The sequence below is a fragment of the Ambystoma mexicanum genome, chromosome 2p (genome assembly GCF_040938575.1).
Source record: "Ambystoma mexicanum isolate Mex_15411 chromosome 2p, UKY_AmexF1_1, whole genome shotgun sequence".
Lineage (NCBI taxonomy): Eukaryota > Metazoa > Chordata > Amphibia > Caudata > Ambystomatidae > Ambystoma > Ambystoma mexicanum.
The window spans coordinates 26,885,818-26,908,077 of record NC_090923.1 but is presented as its reverse complement, the minus strand read 5'-3'; the positions used below and the strand labels follow the sequence as shown (position 1 = coordinate 26,908,077).

The 22,260-nt window shown below is 45.0% G+C and overlaps 1 protein-coding gene across 1 annotated transcript in view; it reads left to right on the top strand.

Moving 5' to 3' along the window:
* The window catches only part of STAB1 (stabilin 1), a 1,160,316-nt gene that overhangs the window by 73,755 nt on the left and 1,064,301 nt on the right, over window positions 1-22,260 (top strand). Inside the window, exon 2 of the mRNA XM_069643183.1 lies at window positions 6,723-6,844. Coding sequence (XP_069499284.1) covers window positions 6,723-6,844 — 122 coding nt within the window. The remainder of the gene's footprint in view (window positions 1-6,722; window positions 6,845-22,260) is intronic.

Genomic DNA, 22,260 nt, shown 5'->3' with positions numbered 1-22,260 from the left:
CCGGCATGCGGGAGTCAGGCACCTTTAGGGACAGGGTCAGGCAGGCCCTTCTGTAGTGCCGGCGATGGTGCTGCATGCACTCCGTGTGCGTGGGCAGCTTCAGGGATGGGAGGGGGGGCTCCTGCCCTCTACCCTCGGCGAGGCTTGAAGGAATGGGGCACAGGCGCAGGAACAGGCCTTTGTGTGGCCTTCGTGCTGGCCACCGGCGGTTCCGCCTACCGGCAGATGGATGCAGTTTTGAACTGCATCAAGCGAGGATCAGCCTCGCTTTCGTGCCGCGCGGCGCCCGGCATGCGGGAGTCAGGCACCTTTAGGGACAGGGTCAGGCAGGCCCTTCTGTAGTGCCGGCGATGGTGCTGCATGCACTCCGTGTGCGTGGGCAGCTTCAGGGATGGGAGGGGGGGCTCCTGCCCTCTACCCTCGGCGAGGCTTGAAGGAATGGGGCACAGGCGCAGGAACAGGCCATAATTTGGCTGGAGCAACTGCGTCTAATGCTTTGGTCATAGCATCATTGAAAGTATTTACCAAGGTGTCCGGGTTGTTGCTTTCCAATCCCGATATGGCTGGAAGGAGGAGAGGGATAATGTTTTCAGCAGTCATGTCCTTCTTATGTCTGGTCGGGAGAGGGGGAACCATGTTGTTGATTTTGGGGCTAAGGAGATCTAGACTGGCAGAGAAGGTTATTAGATAGTGATCAGTCCATGTTTGTGGAACAATATTGGTGATACTGATGTTGTAGTTCAGTTCCGATACCCAATCAAGGGTCCTTCCTTTGATGTGGGTAGGGGAGAGGACTTTTTGGTCAAGGCTGTGGTCCTTGAGCAGGGCTGCAACTGACTCTGCATGTTTATTTTCAGATTCATTAAAGCCGAGGTTAAAGTCTCTCAATAGTAGGGTTTGTGAGTGGTCTTTAGTGTTGTTGGCTATAAGGCTAGTTAAGTCGTCTTCAAAAGTGCCTAGAGGCCCTGGGGGTCTATATATTAAGTGGATTGAGAGCGTGTGGTTGTTAGAGAGTGTCATTTTGGCTGTAAGTACTTCACAGGATGAGTAGGAGACTGATGTGGCAAGTCTGATGGGATGGGTAGATTTGCAGATGATGGCTAGTCCGCCGCCTCTGGCATTTGGCCTGTCAGCTCTGAGAATTTGGTATTTATCGGGCACTGCTAGCATTAGTGTTGGTCCTGCAGCCTCGTGCAGCCAAGTCTCAGTTATGGCCAGTAGGTCCAAATTGTCGTTATTTAGGATGTCCGCAATTTCTGCGGCATGGGCCACCACTGATCTCGCATTAATGAGAGATCCTAGTAGTGTTAGGGAGCTATTGGGTTTGCTAGTTTGACAGGTTTTAAGTGGTAGGCTATCTGTAGTTGTGCAAGTTATAGTAGAGGTTTGATCACCGGTGTAGGTGGATTGCTTGACTGATCGGTACAGGTTTTTAGATTGGGTAGTGGTACGTATGTTGGTGTTATTCTGGTGGTTTCCTTCAGGTTCATAGATACTAGGTAGTCTGGACCTGAGTCTCAGATTTCTATCCTTGGGAGGGATGGTTTTGAGAGTAAAGGCCATTATGCTTGATATAGCGGTGAGAAGTATTAGGGTCAAGGTGACTTTTGTGAGGCAAGTGGGGGACATTTTCTGACTATGCCAGGTCCATACTGAGAGCTAGCGTCTAGATATTAAGTTAGGCCGTAGATAAATACTTCAGTGATATGCCTGAGTCGTTAATGACTGGTAAATGCAGTGAGCTAACATTCAGTACATTTTAGTGCATTTAAGATGTAGATGCAATGAGGATATTCAAGCAAACTAGCATCTAGGTTCAACTTTAGCACAGAGGCCTGAAACACTATGACTGTAGAGCACTGATTAGGAGTACAGTGAGCTAACATTTAGTACATTCTAGTGCATTTAAGTTGCAGAGATGCAATGAGGATATTCAAGCAAAGAAACATCTAGGTTCCACTCTAGCATAGAGACCTAAAACACTAATGACTGGAGAGCACTGACTGGGAGTACAGTGAGCTAACATTTAGTACATTTTAGTGCATTTAAGTTGTACAGGTGCAATGAGGATGTTCTAACAAACTAACATCTAGGTTCGACTTTAGCACAGAGACCAAAAACACTAATGACTGGAGAGCACTGACTGGGAGTACAGTGAGCTAATATTTAGTGCATTTTAGTGCATTTAAGTTGTAAACGGTGCAATGAGGATGTTCAAACAAACTAACATCTAGGTTCGACTTTAGCACAGAGACCTAAAAGCGCTGGTGGAGAGCAGAAGAAAGGCCTACGACACTGGTGACAGTGGGAGGTACAATGTACAGCACAAAAAACAGAATGAGATTCAGTAATATTCAGTGCAGTGACGTGCAGGATCTGAGGGTGAGGTCATTTGCTATATGCGCAGGCAATGGGACGTCTGGAATCAACTTTGAGCAACTAAGGCATTTAGGTGATAAATATGCAGCTAAGAGGCAGTAGTCAGGCACATTACAATAGACTAGATGCAGTTACTGAGTGGCTAGTATTGCCAAGAGTCAAGCAGGTGACAACAGACTAATTGCAGTGATAGGGATGCCACGCAGGCTACACGGGATGTAATTTGCTAATGTAACTGTTAGACCAGGCCTTCTCAAACAGTCTTCATGCAATTTGTAGGGAAAACCACAGTAAACAGGATTATGGAGCACTGTCTGCCTTTTCTAATGTGCCACGAGCGAGGCGCGGTAGTGATGGACAGAAAGATATGAGTCACACGCCCCAATGACAGTGTTATGAAAGGCTTAGTGATGTTGCTGGAAGTCAATTAGAGAGGGAGGCGGAGCGAGGGCTTACCACAGGATGTTAGGAGGGTAACAGAGTCCACGGTTGTGCTGGCAGTGATCATACAGTTGGAATACATCATGAGTGCTTCATTTGAGTGATGCGTGTTGTGTGAGCACAGAAAGGCATGTGGTGAGTGCTATGAGTGTTGATGGGAGTCACGGATTACAGTTGCATGCCTTGCATAACACAGCACACAACACACTAATCAGTGGTTTTGGGTCAGTTATCTCTTCCACCCGCTCATTGCAGCAGAGTGTGACATAGTGCATAGCCTTGCTGCATGACATAGCACTTTGATTGAGTTGTGACGTGACCAGAGTACGGGATAGTTAGCATTATCTGGCATATTGTGATGAGGCGAGCACAGGGGATCATGGCCAAATTGGATACAGCGAAACACGGAGTGAAGCAGTTGTCAGCTTTTAGGTATATTTCCTTGTGGCTACCCCTCAAACCTCTCCGCCTACATCTCAGGTAGTGCAACATAATACCACGCAAGGACTAGACCCAATGGTAGGAGGAAAATGGCCTCCAGTGCCCTTCCCAGACTTTGCCAGAAATAAAAGAGAATGTGAGTAGATGGGGGCAAAGAACTGTGCCCTTATCAAGAGAACAAGACCCAGAACGACTCCACGTACCTTAGAGGAGGGGATCCTATACTAAACCTACGTGATGACTATTCCAACCCACGGGCCGGGATCCATTGAAGAACCCCACAATGGTAAGTGACAAGACAAAAGAAAACTATAGTATGCAATGGGGGTGTACCGTAATTCGGCTTTGAGTAATTATTCGGCCGAATTCAAACTGAAAATGAGATATTCGGCTTCGGCCGAATACTTAAATAATTATCACTCGAAGCTGAATAGTTATCCCTTCAAAATACATTAAGCACTGCTTTGTCTTTGTGCCTGGAATCATTCAGGCAAGTTATGCTTATGATTTTAAAGTGTTAGTAAAGAAATGCTACTGCTGTCACTTTGTGTGAGCAGAGCAGAGGTGAGAAAGTGCAAAGAAACTCCCTACCCTTCATGTGCTGGACAGACAGACTCAACTGGTGGTTTGATGGGTGAGGGGAGAGCGGAAGCAAAACTCTCAATATTTTGAATGCATCTCTGGTCTCCCCTGTAGTTGGTGCAATAGTTCATGAAGTCACTATTGAAAAATTATATTTTCTTTAGGCGCGCATTGATTTGCTGATGACCTGTGGGATAAATCTGAAAGTTACAGGTTCCAATCCCACCAATTCCCAACCCAAATAATATAATAAAGTGGATTAATATAGATGTTACAGAGATCCCAGGAAGTTCCAAACCCTGGGTACAATAGCTCAGGAGGGTAGTGTACCTGCAGCAAAGAACTGCAGGCCAGGGTTATAAAGCAAGTAAGATGGCTCGGTGGGAAGTATTCCTGCAGCAGAGATGTGCTTGTAATATTGAAACTTTCTCAGGTTGCCAAAATGAGACCCTGTAAATTGAGTAAAAGTGACAGATGTTACTAAAGTACACAGATATATTTTTATAACCAAAATTCCCCAGTCTGCAGCAGCAGAAATATTCCTCCCAAAATTAGAGAGATAAAAAAAGAGGGATATTTGTGTAATAAGGATGAGGAGATACACATTTACAATGTAGAAACATTGGACCCAATGGACGGGCAAGTGAAACACATAAGTTAAATAAACATGCACACGCCAATGAAAGGTCTGAAAATCAGCACTGCCCCTTCCCTATTGGGTCACGCGGGAACCATCGCAGACTCAGCATTACCTATATATTTTGTATGGTGTCTTTTACCATGGCCCAAAACACCACAAACATACCCCACCCAAAAAAGAAAAGAAGTAGTATCTATTAATGAAAAGACATTTTTCAAATTCCTCGTCCACGCTCAGTACCACAAATAGAAAGCATGGCTTTAGCATTGCAAAGCTTGTATTAGGTAGCACTTCAGCAGGGCACTAATTGATGTAATCACTCCTTTTGTGTTTCAGTGCCTTGCTGGTGCCAGAACTCTAAAGATGGGCGGGGCCAAAAGGAGCATTGCAAAGTACGAGTAGACACATCCCAGTCGTCCCTCACAGGGATTGCAGACATGCACACTATACTTATGGGCTAGTCTTAGTTACTCGGTCCTGCCCAACAAGTGACACCTATGAATGCACAAAAATACAAACACTGCTATTAGTGAACAGTTTCTTTTCTGGTAATGGTTTACACAGGCATCTTCCATAGACAACAAAGAAAAGACATGGAATAAAGAACAGATATACATAGTTCAAAGTGTGTTTTTAATCTACAAAGTGTTTTTTGTCTAAATAACTTTATTTATTAAAAAGGCAATTATTCGGCTCCTTATTCGGCTCTGGCCGAATACCTGTCCAACTATTTGGCGTTCGGGCGAATATCTAAATCTACTATTCGGTACACCCCTCGTATGCAAACACAGCTGACCTGCTGGAAGCGGACTACACCTACAGGGTTTCACAAGTCCAAAGCCAAAGTTGGCACAGCAGGGGGAAGGGTTCATGAAGGTGAGCGAAGGTCAGGCTGGTCCAGGCAGAGGTAGAGCCAAGGCTCATGAAACAGATCCCTTCGAGGAGGATTAACAGAAGGACAGCTCCAAAAAAGCACCAGAAACAAAATGGTAGCAGAGGTCTCAATCACTGAAAAACAAGATGGTGCAATGAGAACAGTAACCACGACCTGGAATAAGAGGACATCCGAGGAGTCAGATGAAAGTGGGGGCAATCTGCACTGAAAAATAAGAGAAGAGTGGAAGAGCGGCAAAACAAACATGTTCCAATTTGCAACAACAAAAAACAGGATACGACAGCATCAGGTTTGGTGGATAATATGTCAACCGAAACAGGGGTAGGGGATAAGAGTAGTCAGGAATCTGACATCGAGAGGACCAGCAAGCAACTAACACCAACTGGCAGGCAGATTAGTAGTCAGGCCAGTGTCTGTTCCACTCACTGGCGAAACCAATATAGGAGCATAAAGCAAAAGAGTAGTCGGGCAGTCTGGGGCCAAAAGCACAAGCAGCAACCCGGATGGTTAGCTCAGGGGCAACGTATATGTCTTGGAAGCAACCCAACACTTCGCAACACAGGTTTGAATCTTGATCCTGCGCTTAGAAACCAGTCTCTGGTATTAAGCGCATTATAACAATATAATAATAATATGATAACATAATGGAACAGGGTACAAGAAGAAAGCAAGTTGTAGAGCACTGGCTCCTGCATTTGTTTGCTTCCTGGAGAAGTACACATAAGCATTGGCATCCCGCACCATGCCAGACACTCACTCTACACGCCTTGGGAACTGTAGTTCTCTGGACTCTTACGTGTCTCTGATTGCCAAGCCACCAGGGCATTTTCCAGAGCCAGAGGGCCTGGAGAGCAGTACAAAGACCCAACCACAAACATTTACATCGTACTGTACCCAGATGCTTTTTCCAGCCGCTCTAATGGCACGTTCCCACTGTCCTATGTATTACCATGACCACAAGTATTGAATTATTGAATTTACTTCCATACAAAACATTTTTTATCTGTGAGATTACCAATTGTGTGCAAGAAAATAATTCAATGTGTGACATTTCTTACCATTGGGGCATATGGCGTCTGTGAAATTTCCCAGCAAAAGGAATATTTAAGCTGTGACTTTTTCACCATAAAAGGAACATGTAATCTGTGACATTTAATAGCATTACGATTAATATGTATGTCTGTCATGTACGACTAGGACAAAGACTTGTCGATTTGTCAGGATAGGGCAGTTGTCTGTGTTTATTGTCGCAGTAGAGGATTGAGCCTAGAACTAGCTTTGAGTAGTGGCTGCTTCCTCTTTGACAACCTATTGGACAGATGTTTTTTTGCCGTTGTTCCCTAGTGCGATACTCGACTGATCGTGAATATAACTACGCCTTGCACGTCCTGTGCGGTATCAACCAAAGTGCTGTGTCCTGTTGGGAGTCGGAAGATCACTTTAGGGATTGGAAATATCGGCTGCAGGTACTGTGATCAATTATTAACTCATTACAATGTATTTATGTGCACTACAACTGACTTCTGATCCTAGGGCTTTCATCCAGCTACAATACTGTTAAATTAAGATCTGTCATCCTTTTTTTGAGTTTAGAAAGATTTTCTATTTCAATAACAAATACATAAATATACAAAGTTGTTTTCAAACAATGAATATTTACAATCTTATTAATCATATAACAGAAAGCTAATGCTAGAAAAGAAACTTTAAATTCATTAGATAATGCAACGCGATATATGCTAAGATTTATCAAGATGTATTCTAGGAGTAAACATTAAAGATTATGTATATATATGAAAGTTAAAGACTCAGCCGATTTAAACGGTAGATTGGACTGTACGCACACCAAAGGAGGAAGACAATCACTGCCATCTACAAGGGAAGGGGAAGCAGAGGATGGTATACATAATCAGTTATAATGCAGGGGTTAAATAAGTCCTATTTGTATTCATGTTTTTTTAGCAAGAGCTGGAGAGGGAGCTACAATGTTTCCAACCAATGGATATTTTAGACAGAGTTCCACAATGTTCTGTAGTTGATACGGTCCAATTGTTTCCAGTTGGAGGTAATTATTTGTATAGCTAAAAGGATCAAAAGATCGAACAAAGAACATGCATCTTTTTCCAGATCATCTTGCAATACAATACTACCTAATAAAAAGTATTTCAAATTACAATTTTTGTTTTAGTTTGAAAATTCATATAATTGCATTCTAAACCTCAAACCAGAAATTTTCTACAAACTAACCTTGGGTATCTAGAAAACTCCAACATTTATTCTGAGGCAGTAGCTTGCATTTAAATAATTTGACAGGAGTAATACATACTCTGTGTTGAAAGAAATGGAGGGTTTGAGTTAGACTTGCTCATGTACTGGCATGCAAAATCTTACTCTGAATTTGGTGCCATGGATTTCCTTCACCAACCAGATTACATCCTTGTTTCCATATCATTTGTGATCCCCATCTTTGTTCATCAAGTTGACTGACATTCAGTAGTTTGTAAAACATTGAGGCTTTATGACAAACATTTTTCATATGTTTTTTTCTGTTTTGATGAGGGGTGGCCAAACCGGCTGACCAAATCAGTATATTATCCATTAAAGCATTTATGATGTTTGCATACTGGTGCTAATAGAAGATAGGGATGGAAACATGTTAATCTACATTTATTGAAAGACAAGGGATTTTCTTTTGTCAGGAGCTGGCTAACTTATGTAATGCCTTTAGAAAGCCCAAGTTACCAGTAGATATATTTCCCATTGATATGCACTAATATATTGAACCATAAATATTGTGAAACAAATTTGACTGGTTTGTTAATATGTGAATACAAAATGTTTTCTAAGATGTTCAGCTAATAAAATAATATTCATACATTTAATACATCTATTCCTTACTTTTATAAAGCACCAATCCTCTAGGGACTCCAGTGCTTTTCTAATAAATACTGTGGTAGCCAACGATGGTCCGTTCCCAAGGGTCACCTCAGCATCAGCCTCAGCTTCCAGCAATAAGGAGACAAGACACCAGACGCATTGTTAAAATCAAGCTTCTTGTATTGGATAGAAAGCATGCAGCATACAGAGAAATTATCAGCAGAGAAGCAGGAAAATACATACGTATAAGTGACGGGCAGTCGGCGCTCGGATCTCTGAAGAGACCTCCCTTACAGTGCAGGTTATATAGCAAATCATAAGCAATCGCTAATTTCTCATAGCATTTTCACAATGGGCGTTGTTACATGGCATGACATTGTAGACATTTGGCAATAACTATGAGCATCTGACTTGTGACCTTGTGGCAAAGCCGTGTGGGTACATTGTGTTGTAATATGTATAAGCGGCATTCGCAGAAACCCTACTGTTATCTACCATATATGTGCTAACTAAATAGAATATCTGCCCTGCCTATTGACCCTCTGCCCGGAATTCCAATTTGTGTAGCCTCTTGGGCTCTGTGTTTTGTCTGTGTTTTTGTGCCTTGTTCTGTGTTATAAGTGCACCCTAATGCCTGCTGGCTTTCAGCGTGTTACAAGCATAAACTTAACAAACATAACATAACATAGCACAATAAAGAGAGCAAATTGAATAGAAGTCTGTTGTGTCGCTTGGCCTTATTACGGTGTCTTGGTCTAATCTGCTCCAGGCAGGGTTTGGGCATGTCAGAGGAGCTGAAGGTAGAGTGAGACAAAATGGAGGATCTGTGGCCTTACAATAGCATAGCATAACATAGCATAGCAATCTTGCCACATTCACCCCCCGTTTGGTCGTCCCTGAGACAGGGTGTAGACCACATGGAGCAGGAGTGAGGCATAGCATCATTCAAAGTTGCCCAGGTACACGTCAGACATAGGGATAGGGTGGACAGGCACTGTGAGTGTCACAAAAAGGGTGTTGCTTTAGAGACATAGATCGCCGGCCTCTAAGGTCCTAATTCAAAAATCCATACGATTTGGCGTCAGACATTTGTCCTAACACATCTACCATTTCCTGTTCATTGGAGGAGTCTTTGGAAGCCTCCTCCTTAATTAGATGGGTCTCTTTTTCGGGTGGCAGCAGCCTGGCCTCAGCGGGCAAGTGAGACACCTGTTTTGCAGAGCATGACAGAAGGCAGTTAATAAGAAAAACTATCATTGCAAAGGCGACAATTACAACAACAATAATTAAAATACCATGTAGAATGGAAGAGCCCTGTGAACCAAAAGTGTTTTGAATCCAAGTTAATAGTAAGTCGGCATAACCGTATATTTCTTGTAAGGTGGTACCAACCCCTTGGAGGTGTTTTATGACGTCCTCAACCTGGGAGGAGTTATCCAGTACCCAGGTGCAGCATTCTTGTCCTATAACTTTACAGGTTCCCCCTCGGTCAGCTAGTAAATAATCGAGCGCCATTCTATTATGGAGGACCATATTTCTGAGTGCAACTTGTTAGCTTTTCAGTATCTGTACTCCTTTGGCGGTGTTGCTGGCTACCTGTTCAAGGAGGGGTGATAGGGAAGGAACATCGGCCCTGTTGATGGCAATGCCAATGTTCGGGACCAGGAACCCTAGGAGTCCTTTGAACCATGTCCAGGCATCGCATTTGTACCATCGGGGTGTGTAGTGAGCTTTTGGAAAATGGGATACATGGCGTATCGCTGGGTGAATTAACCCAATGTTGCACTGCCCAGTCCAGTTAGCTGGTAGCCATTGGTAGGCGATTGCCCAACAAAGGAAATAGAACCTTCTGTCTGCGTAGAGTGCTATTGTGGTGCTAGGTGTGCCATTACTATGAAATTGGCCTATCCTACCGGCAGCTGAGTGGTTATAGGTGGTGGTGGCAGCACTTCGGTTAAGGACATAGGTGGCAGGTGTGATATCGATTGAAGGCAGAGTCCCTATCGCGGTGAAAGAGATAAGAGCATGTGGAACAAATGCGGTCAGTATTTTGGGAGGTAAAGTATTGGCATAGCTGTGGTAGAAGAATACCTGGGGGAAGCGATGGGCCGAATCGGGACAAGAAGAGTCATTGATCAGGGGGTTACAACACCATTCAGCAAGATTGAACGGGACTGGATGAAGGGAATTCCCCCATTGGCGTATGTTGGAGTATGGTAGCACACGGCATTCATTAGGTCAATGGAGGCTCAAGAGAAGTTGAGGAAGGCATTGGTATTGGGGTGTAGGATGGCAGAGGTAGGGAGAGGCAGAGCCTATACCATGGTAAGGAACAGAAACATGTTGGAAACACTTCAGACCGTGAATGGTGAATGCATCAATAATGCAATAGCATCATTATTCCTAGCTTTAGCAGTCCAACCCTACGGAGTTCTGAAGAGTGTCAGTCATTACAGGACCCGGTAGACAGGATAGGATGATGCAAAAGTTCAGGATCCCTGAAAGAATGACGACCTAAGCCTAGAGTTGGATGAAATCAGGCCATTGTCACACTATGCTAGCCTGGAGAGCAGAGAGGAGGAGACCCAGGTGCTTCATGTGGGCCTGACACGGATGGCATATGCAGTAATCAATAACTGCAGAACAAATACTTCAGCTAAGGCGCTGGGCACATTCAGTTGGCTCCAAAATCTTTCGGGCTGGAGGATTTATGCACCTACACTCCAGGTGCACTGCGTTATTGTAGCTGCTTGGTGAAAAAACCTTTGAGGGCGTGGGACACCCGTAGGAGATAGGTGTAGCAGTGGCTTGCTTCTGGTAGGTGTGGTTCACTTGCTGATGTCAGGTGAGATGGTGGCCGCACTCTGCAAGTTGTACCTCGGGACAAGTAGCTGAGCTTTGTCGTCGAGAGTGCTGGATGTAGAATCACCAGGGTTTTAGCAGCTGGGAACCCGGTGGGCAGATGAAGATGGGTGTCTTTATACTGTACCCTTGCAGATTGCAGCTTTGCTGTGTGCTTGGGGCTGGCAGACGGCGGGTTGTCTTTGTCCTGGACCTCAGGACCTCAGCAGAATTAAAAGCTCTCTGGAACCTCAAGAGAACAGCTGAATCTAGCTGAGGAAAGCCCCCTCAATTTCCACTAAAGAAAAATTCTCCTCAACAGCAGCTACATACAAAGCCGCTATCACAAACGCTAAAAAAGAGATAGATTTGTAACACTAGAATCCACAACGCCAAGTCCGGTACAAAAGAGTTTTTTTTCATCTTAAGAGAACTGGAATCTCCCGTGTCCACCACCGATGACTGCATCAAGGACAAAACTTGGTGCAACAACATCCAACAAGCACTCTCCAACAAAATCACACTCCTGCAAGCTTAAACAGAATCTAAAAAAGCCAACCTTGCCAACAACAACTATGCAAGCGACACTCTTGATTCATCTCACACTGACTGCCCTCTCTTCCATTTCTCACCAGTTACAGAGGACAAAGTCATTAAGATCATTGCTAGCCTAAAACCTTCTAACTGTCTAGGTGACCATTGCCCTGCTTCTGTCATCAAGGACGGAGACAAAGAACTAGCCCCTTTCATCACCACCCTGATCAACTCCTCGTTTAAAAACTCGGAAATCCCACACAACCTCAAAGAGGCCTGGGTCTACCGTTACTCAAAAAACCCAACCTTGACCACAATACACCAACCAACTACAGTCCCATTACTACTGTCCCATTTCTTCTAAAAAGAATAGACAGAGTAGCTTACCTCCAAATACAACAGCATTTGGAAGACAACAACCTTCTAGGTCTGCAACAATCTGGCTTTAGACCCATGCATGGGACTGACACAGCTCTCCTGGACCTAAAAATCCAAATGCATGAAGCTAAAGACAAGGGTAAACTGGCCATCCTGCTCTTGTTAGATTTGTCTGTGGCCGTCGACCTAGTCGACCACCAAATACTAACAAAGCACCTCTCTTTGGCTGCTGCATTCTCTCAGGATGCCACCAATTGGATTCGGTCCTTCCTCTCGGACAGTACAGCCAGGGTCTTTGCACTGTCAGGTGGAGCTGCAGCTGACCCTGTCCCGATCCAATGTGGAGTCCCCCAAGGTTCTTGCATCTCCCCTACCCTTTACAACATCTTCACCAAGCTCCTCTTCGACCGCTTTGACGACCTGGGAGTCACATATACCAACTATGCCGACGACACTCAGGCCCTCATCACGCTCACAGGGAGTTATGAGGAAGATGTTGCTTAACTAAATGAGATCTAACTTGAAATCCAAGCATGGATGGCCACCCATAGCCTCTGCTTAAACGATGATAAGACGGAACTGTTGATAGTCGGGTCACAGGACCGTCTCAATAAACTCGACCCCAGACACCAACCCTTTGTCATTGACGGCAACACCATTAAAATAATCAAAAGAAGTCAAAACATTGGGTGTGTATCTGGACTCAACTCTCTCCCTCAAAAAAACAAATCAATGCCACCATCTCATCTACAGCCTACACCAATAAACATATCAATGCATGCAAACCCTTTCTGTCTACTAATAGTCGCCTCACTGTGGCCAGGGCCCTCATATTGTCTAAACTAGACTACTGTAACACACTCTTCCTCGGCTCCTCGAACCACAACTTAAACAGACTACAGGTACTCCAAAACAACGCCTTCAGATGCGCCCTTAATCTCCCGCTTAAGGCTCACATCTCCTCTGCCAGAAAGGAATCTCACTGGCTACCCATACGGGAGAGAATTAAACTACGAACACTGGTCATTACTCACAAATGCCTTCACCTGACAGCCCCATGGTACCTATCAGATAAATTCACAAGACAGAAATCCCTCAGACCCACTAGATCCCCCTTCCTTCCTAAACTGATCATCCCAAGGTTCAACCTAAAAACAGTTGGGGGAGCTAGCTTTCCTGTGCTAGCAGCCAAATCTTGGAATGCCTTACCCATGACAATCAGAGCGGACACCTCATTCCGGTCGTTCCGAGCTAAAGTTAAAGAACTGCTTACAACACAGCAATAGACTGTGACCTGCACTTAGCATTATCGATCTATACTTAGCACATGCATCTAATAGATATTAACTGGTATGTTACCTGCCATGCTTATCCTGCAAAAGTAAACATGTCGGACCACACTGTAACCTGGTCATCTTGTCTAACCACTGTATTGTTTTTCACTATGTCACTCTCTGTATGTGCAACCTCTGTAACATTCCTGCTCCTAATTCAATGCGCCCAGCTAACTCAGGGTTCGGCCGCGCTATACAAATAAACAAACTAAACTAAACTAAACCTCATGCTGTTCGGCGTCTTCGATTGGAGGTGCTGTTTTCAAACACTGGCTGGCGTGGACCCAGGGGTCATGGCCTCTACAGCGTATTGCAGTGTGGGTTGTCAGCAGTATCTGGAAAGGACCCTTCCAGCGAGGATGCAGGGATGATTTTCACTGATGCACTTTCAGTACAACCCAGTCCCCAGGAAGGAGAATGAGGCACAGTTTCTGGCGGTCGAGGAAGGGCTTCTTGGATTGGCTGGAAGTGAGAACTGACAACGAGCATTAGTCTTTGCGATAGTAAACAACAAGATCATCATTCAGTTTTAAGTCACAGAGTTCAGGAGCAAGTGGCGGAGCAACTGGCATTCTCATCAGCCTCCCCACGAGTATCTTGTGTGGTGAGAGGCTGTGTACTCTACAGTGTTTCTTATACCCATGAGTATAAGAGGGCAGGCATCGGGTCACTTTAGGCCTGTTTCCTGGCAGACCTTGGCAGTGCAAAGCTTCACGTTGAAGTTTCGGCGTTCCACCGCCTCTGCAGATTGTGGATCAAAACTACAATGAAAGTTCTGAAGTATCCCTAGAGCACTGCAAATGTTCTGTACAATTAGTCCAGTGAAATGAATGCCTCTGTCAGAGTTTATGGAAACTGGAAGGCCAAAAACGGGGGATGAACTCTTCAGCAGATTCTTGGCCACTGTAATGGAATATTTACCGGGGTAGGCCTCAGTCTATCCAGAAAAAGTGTCTGTTAGTTCAAGGACGTAGTTGAAGGAGGCACACCCGGACGTGCTAACAAACTCTATTTGGAGTTTCACAAAGGCACTTCATGTGCCCCTGGAGTAGTTTTCACAGGCTTTCCAGGGTTGGACAGTGAGCACAGTATTTCTGAGCAATGGAGGGAAATTAAGGAGCAAACCAATATCTTGGGACCTCTGAGGTCATCTTTCCCTTGCTGGATTGGGACACAGAGTCAGCAATACGTGATAAATAAGGTACTAATGATAGTGAGGCCACTAACCATCCCGAGTTATCACACCATAGGTGATCAGAGCAACAAACACATCCTTTACTTTCCCAACACTGATTCCTAGATGGGGGGGTGCATCTTGGAGGTCCGCCAGGACGGAAAGAGATGCTAGGGGGTCTTCAAATGAGAGGTGAAACAGCGCTGCATAATCGCGAGCCTTAGGACCACGGAGGGCCGCATTTTTTGCACAGCCGTCAGCTAATGCCTTACCCTGTGAGATGCTGTCAGAAAACGTGTACGGGCCTTGCATTTCACAATTTTCTGCTCAGTGGGTAAAAGAATGGTGTTAAGTAGTGCTTCAACATAAGGTGCATAAAGAATGGGAGTACATTGTGCTGTCAGGTAATCTCTCTGTTTCCAGAGGGTCCCGTAGTCATGTGAGATACCAAAGGTGTAACATGAATCAGTGTATATAGTGGCTGTGGATTGTGTGGATATCGTTCAAGCCTGTGTGAGGGAAATGAGTTCAGCAACTTGTGCTGATTCTACTGATGGGAGCTGAAATGTGTTTAATACTTCAAAGGAGGTGCAAACAACAAAGCCTGCCTGGAGAATACCTGTGAAATCTCTAAGACATGAACCGTCAACAAAGAGAATGACACCTGGATTAGGGAGGGGAATATCATTGAGGTCAGATTTTGGTGATGATACAACGTCAACTGCTGCAAGGCAGTCATGCAGGTGACCGTCATCAGGTGTAAGCAGGGGGGAGGCAGGGTTGAGTGGGGCGCATCTGATAAGAGTGATATTGGTGGAAGAGAGGAACAGTTTTTCATATTTGGTGAGACACGCAGCAGATAGGTGTTGTGTTTTACCCATGAGGAGTGCTAATACAGAGTGTGGCACTGCTACGTTTATGTGGTGTGCTAGGACAATTTTGTCTGCTTTCGTAAGTAGAAGGGCAGTGGCAGCTACCGCTCTGAGGCATTTGGGAAAGAAAGAGTCTACAGTGTCTAACCGTGAGCTAAAATAGGCTGCAGGGCGTTGTAGGACCCCATGCTTCTGTGTGAGTACACCTCTTTCTCATCACAGAACAGGGTGAATGATTTAGAGTAGTCAGGAAGGGTGAGGGCAGGAGCAACGGAGAGGGCAGTCTTGACAATGGAGAAAGCTGTGGAAGCGTCAGGAGACCATGTAAGTTTGTCAGGCTGGGAGTCATGTAGCATCTTTTGAATAGGTGCTACACTAGAGGCATAATGAATTATCCAGGGATGGTAGAAAATGCTCATTCCTAAAAAGGAGCCTAGCTGTCATTTAGTGGCGGCTATGGGACAAGATGCAGGACACACAAGAGGGGGCAAGGCGCCTAGCGCCATGGGAAATGTTGGGTCCTAGGTAACGGATAGTGGGTAGGCAGAGCTCCAAATTTGCCCTGTTTATTTTGTGACCTTTTGCTTGCAGGGCAGTGAGGAGCACTTTGGAGTCAAAGAAGGAGTCCTGAAAGGAAGGTGATGCTAGAAGGAGGTCATCAACGTATTGGATCATAGTGGATCCTCCCAGTAAGGAGACATCCTGGAGGTCTTCCTGCAGAATCTGGGAGAAGAGAAATGGGGAGTCAACATAGCCCATGGGAAGCGATCTGTACGTGAGCTGACGTCCCTTGTATGTGAAGGCAAAGAAGTACTGAGAGTCAGGGTGGATGGAGACAGAGAAAAAGGCAGAGCCAAGATCAATGCAAGTGAAAAAGTAGGCGTTGGGCGGGATACAGGAGAGAATGGTCACAGTGTCCGGGATCACCAAATGCGAGGTGAAGGTGGCCTTATTAAGGGCACGTAAATCATGCGCAAAATAGAATTTGTCTGTGCCCTACTTAGCCACCGGGAGTATCGGAGTATTGCAGGGGCTAGTAGTGTAGTAGAGGATGCCCTGATCAATGAGGGAAGAGATGACACGCTTGATACAGTCCTCTGCTTTACAGTATATTCTGTACTGGGGTACTCGTGGCAGAGGCACCTCAGGATTAAGAGTGATGAAAACAGGATTGGCTGAGAGAATGTGGCCTACATCATTGACGTGTGCAGCCCAAAGGACAACTGGCAATGAGCTAATAAAGTGTTGTACCTGTGTAGCATGGGTGGGCGTGAGGAGTGGTGGAGGCTCGGGAGGAGGCTCCGGGTGCGTGGGCTGTTGGAGGAGGAACAATCATTCAGCGTGTCTAGACTGTGGAACCTCTAGGTAAATACCACCCAGAGAACAGTAAATGGTACAATGCATTTTGCATAGTAGATCAATACCCAAAAAATGTGCAGGTGAGCAAGGGCTCAGTAGAAAGGCATGATGTTCATTGATGGGCCCAATGGAAACAGATAATTCATTGGACACTGGGTGTGGGGTGGGGGTGCCTGACATACCAATAACATTTACAATTTCTCTAGAAACGTTATCATGTGGAAATCCTGCAGCTTGTAGCGTTGAGCGCCTGGCTCCTGTGTCAATTAAATATTTAACATTGTGTCCCTGGATATTACATTTGAGATAGGGACAGACCAACAGGAGTAAAGCAGCAGACAGCACGGCAGGGTCCCTCAGGCAATGTCATTGTGAACCATTAGAGATATACACATCCTGGTAGCCCCCGATAGGAGAAGGAGGAGACGGAGGTGTCGGTGGCAGGGCTGAAGGGTAGAAATTAGAATTGTTAGGAGTAATTAAATCATTGCTTAGAGTAGTGGGACCATATTGCCGTGGTCTGGCAGGTTTGGTAGGACATTGCTGGATGAGATGGCCTGTCTGCTTTAAATATCTGCAGAAAGGTTGGCCCGGCTGGGGTTGCTGGGCAGGCAAAAACGAGGTGTGCATAGGTTTTTCATGGCTGATGGCCCTGGTGAAAAGCAGGAGAAGCCTGTTGGAATAAGGCCTGGTGTGGGGTACCCGGGCGTCTCTGGCTTCAAAAGGCAGTTTTTTTGTTGTTGAACACGCTGTATGCAAAGCCATGAGGTGGGTGGTACCGTCTTGCTCCTTGGGTTTGAGCTTGTCATATAAATGTTGAGCTGCTTGCAAAGGTTTTTTCTATAGATTCAGCTTGCCGCCCAATCTGAACATTTTGAATATTGTTTGAAATTTCAGGAAGGAGACCATTCACAAAATGAGAAACTAATACAGGTTTAGACAAGTAGTCAGAGTGAGATTCAGACTGGTCATGCTTGCAGCCTGCTATCTAGTCTTAGCACCAATAAATTGGAATGCACTACCACCAACACTCAGGAAAGAGACCTCACGCTCAGCATTCCGCAAGTTTCTGAAAACTCAACTATTCCACTAGGCCAGCCACCTTAGACACTTCAGACATACCTTACCTGACCTGTTGGGTTCATCCATGTTAATTGCCCAATCTGTTACTGAAATGTATGTCTAAACTGCTGTATGCTCTTGTAACCCTATAAGCTATGCTGTTTGTCTAAGAAAGTATCCTTAAAAAGCACCACGATGCCCTAGGGCCGATGCGCGCTATATAAATGCAAATAAATGAATAAATAAATAAATAAGGGTTACATTTCTTTAATAAGGAATTTGTTTGTATAGAGTGTCTTTGAGCACTGCTCATTGAAGTTGTTTCAGGTCTCCAATGGTGGGGTAATAACAAGCAATCACTGTGTTCAAATGCTCCATGAAACCAGTGGGGATGTGATGCAATGTAGGGAATTATTGTGCCATATTGTATAGGTCAGTGGAGTTCCAGGGAGTGTGAATTCTCAGGTACAGCCTTGGTATTGGCCTGAGGGTGGGTGCGCATAGGCATAAGGGTAGTGGCAGCAGTGGTGGATGATGAGTCATTCATAGCGTGCAGTGCTGGGAGTGTAGACATGGAAGAATGTGACAAATGGAGTTCTTGTCTAGTTAGCTTTTGCAATGCATTGTAGAGTGGCGAACCTAGATCTGCTGCAGTGAGAGATTTTTTTAAATAGTCATTGGTCCGCCTGTGTTCCCTGCTGTGATGATTTTGGGCGGGAGCAATGGGGGTGAAGGAAGCTAGAGGTTTGGCTCTGGTGCTCGAACGTAAAAAGTGAGGTGGCAATTGGAGTGCAGTGAGTGGTGCGGGAGCCAGAGGGTGGGTGAGGATGGCTAGGGTGTCATGGCAGCTCGCTGTGGTGTGAGGGTCGTGTGTGGACAATCAGGAGAGGTGAGTATGGCGATAGTTTGCAAAAAGGTCAACAGGTGGAGCTGTAGCTGCTTCTGAAGGGGAGTCTTTAACAGTTTCTGCAGAAACACTTGGGTAGAGGGCTGTTTTACGAGTGTGTTTACTGTTTGGCTGGGTGGCCTTGGAGAGATGCTTGTATTGCTCTAATTCCTTCTCTAGCTTAGCCTGAGAGTTACTCAGTGATCTAGTCCTACATGTTATGCATTCTGTCTGTAGATTCTTTGTGCCAGGCATAATAGGCTGACCAATCACCATCAGATACCTTAGACTTTCTTTGTTCCAAAGCCTTGTTCAAGACAACAAGATGATCGCCTAAAATTAGCCCTCCAGAGGCCACTGAAAGTCTTTTTGAAAGCGGTAAAATAATTCCAATCTTTCAGATATTTACAGGTCAATGCCCCATAAGTGGAAAACATGAAGAATGTATTGGTCCCTACTGCAGGAGTAAGTGGTGTTTTGAAATGCCCAGAGCCCATCGCTAACTCTAGGAATGAAAAGAGCAGGGAGACACAAAGGGAGAATGGATCTGTAGGTGGTGCAGGCCAAGAGGAGTGGTGCAAACAACCTAACGATTATTGGTATTTACTGTTGGTGACAGCAGAAAGACAAACACAGGAGGTGTTACAAAAAGGGCAAACAGGAGCAAGCAAGGAATGATAGAGTTTGCGAAATGTAAAGAGAAAGTAAAACACAATATGTATTCGATGAACCGCGTCAGGGTTAACTCAGTAATAACATTTGGCACTTAACTTCCAGATTGCAGAATGCCATCAGCATTGCCTATAGACCGCAAGGCTCTGAGTATTGTAGTAAATAAAGCAATGGAAGGATGGCCAATCACGAACATTTAGTTATAATTTTTTCTTGTTGTTAATCACGGCCTACCCCGTGCACGGTAGTAAAGCATGTAGCGGTATCCGTGCACTAATTTGTCTGTAGCGTGGACAGGGTGCTGGTGAACAGAAGCACCAAATCTTGACAAAGCCCACAATAAATCAAAAAAGAAAACACAAAGTCCATTCATCAACCAAAAATGACAATGACAAGTAACCCCAAGGGAATATGGAAAACCCCAGAACAAGGCAGGCATGCTGGCAGCAATTTAAAGGCGTCTGGCGTAGGCCAAGAATATATGTGGTAATAGAGCTCCACGGCGACCTTCTGTAGTGAGTGGCAACCCACGAAGCACAGAAAGGCAAAAATAACACGGCGGCAGAGGACAAACACAAGGCAACACAATCAGTTGCTACCATAGAAACGGCAGCCCCAGGAATGCATAACAATCTTATAGCGACGGCCCTCTGAGAAGGAACTCTTAATAGACAACAAGGGGTAACTGCACCGTAACCTGCGGCCAACCCTCGGGGCCATATGACAACATACCTGGCAACAACATACCTGCACCCCCAATCTGTAAACACACCCAGGCCACAAATCGTGGTTATGTGGTGGCACACATTAACCATGGGTGCAGTGACTCTGAAACTCACTCATTCTGGAGACAGTAGCATGTCACCAATAGTTTGCAACCAGCAGAAATAGATTGTGAAGTTACACAGGGCCTTAGGCCTGAATCACAAGAAAAAACACTAAGGTTCAAAGCATTGTCTTCAAACAAATGAACAGCAACATAAACAGTTAAACCTAACATGGCAAACCAAAAATAGAAACCGAAGCCTCACCGGCAAAAGTGCGAAGAAAAAAAACACAGCAGCAGACACACAAACCGTTTTCACAGATCATAAATGCCAGTAATGGCATGTACACTATAGGCAAGTGGTTTGCAAGAAAGGCCTTTTGAAAATGTGCAGATCTTCCTCCAGGGAAAAGAGGGACTCATTGAAATACAATAACCAGATTAAAACTACTGAATAGAACTACAGAAGGACTGCACTCTGTAGTTCAGTTCTTGCCTTTATCTTTGTTTTATGTTTGGCAAACAATTGGCTCTGACATGGGCTGTGGCAGGCACCCTGTAGGTGCTTCTGGTCTGCAGGGACCTGCTTTGATAAACTAGTGAGGGATACCTATCTGTTTGTTTTTAATTTATCCGCCAGGATAATTGTACACAGACTTGTAACCCTAATGGTCTTTCAGTGATGCCAAAAATAACTACGCCCAGGAAAGCCTGAGGCGCTAATTTCAAACCGTGGGCACTGTGAGTCAGGCAATGCATCAAGAGGCACAAAGCCTCAAAAGCAACAATTTGAATAGCTGTATTGAAAAACTTTGTTGGGTTGGTGTAATGCCTAACTGGTCCAAACTCTAAAGGGGTTGTTCCCTCAACTGATGTTTCTAAGTGCCGGCAATGTCCGTAAGTCCAAACCCAACGTCTGTCTGTGTCTAAACCTATGCTTGACCTCACTCTTAGACAAAATGTGTTCTGGGATCTTCTTAAAGAAAGAAATGGTGGCTCAAAAAGAAATGAAAACCACAGCTGGTTTCAGGTGGCCTTACCATCAGGTGTAGTTCTGCCAGTTTAGCAAAAATATAGTTCAACATGAAAAGGGATGCCCTTGGTATCTTCCATGTAGGTGTCTTGCTGAAAATAAAGTTCACAATATCTCTGGGTAGCATGGGGTCCCTTCCTTGAGCTTAACTACTTCCAGTTCCAAATAACAAAAAAAACACTGTTCTGGTCAGGCCTCTCAGGGATCCCTTCCCCAAGTTTAGGCCTCTCCTGCAACGGTTCCAAAAATGTCTCAAACAAAAGTTCACACAGTTCCTTCCATAGTAGTGTCACAGACTTTCGAAAACACCAGGCCTTTGCTCCACCTGTGAACGACCGCTCTGACTTCTAGCCCCTCACTTCACACTTGGTATCTTTCTCTTGTTTTTGCCTTACTTCTTTCTTTCTTTCCACTTTGTAGTGCACTCCTGCACTGTTTTTCTGTTTAATGTGCTTCTTGCTTTCTCGTACCAATGGCACACTCTTGCACACTCCTCTTGCTTTGTGGTGCTCCTGGCACATTTCCTTCTCTTTGCCGTGCACCCTTGTACTTCCTTTTTTTGTACTTTCAGGTGACTTGCACCCTCTCTTCCGCTTTCGGGTCGCTCGCGCCCTCTCTTCTGTCTTTTTCTCTCTTCGCGCTGCTTGCGCACCTTGTTTTCCTTGCTTTGCTTCTTCTGTGCCACTTTCCGCTTTCCAATCTCTGATCCCGCTGCTGCCATAAGCACGACATGGGTTTCTGTCACTCTTCTGCTACGAGACCCACCCAGATAGGAGGTGGAGGCGAGCTGCTGCTCCAGTTTTGGAGATTAAAGTAGCAAAGGTGTGTGAAGGGACATAGATGATGATGAGGTTTCCAGCTGAAGAAGAGTAGGCGAGAGTTTCAGGTGGGAATCGGATAGGCAGGAGAAGAGATGAGAAAAAGATTTTGTCCGGGAAGAAGAGCACCTCTGTTTAGAGTTTAACATCATAGAGTGCAAAGCCATCCAATATTTAATGGCACAGAGCCAGTTGCACATTTTCATAGAGGGATCAGAAGAGAGTTCAGGAAAAGAGAAGAAGATTTAGGTGTCATCTGCAAACACGAGGTACGAG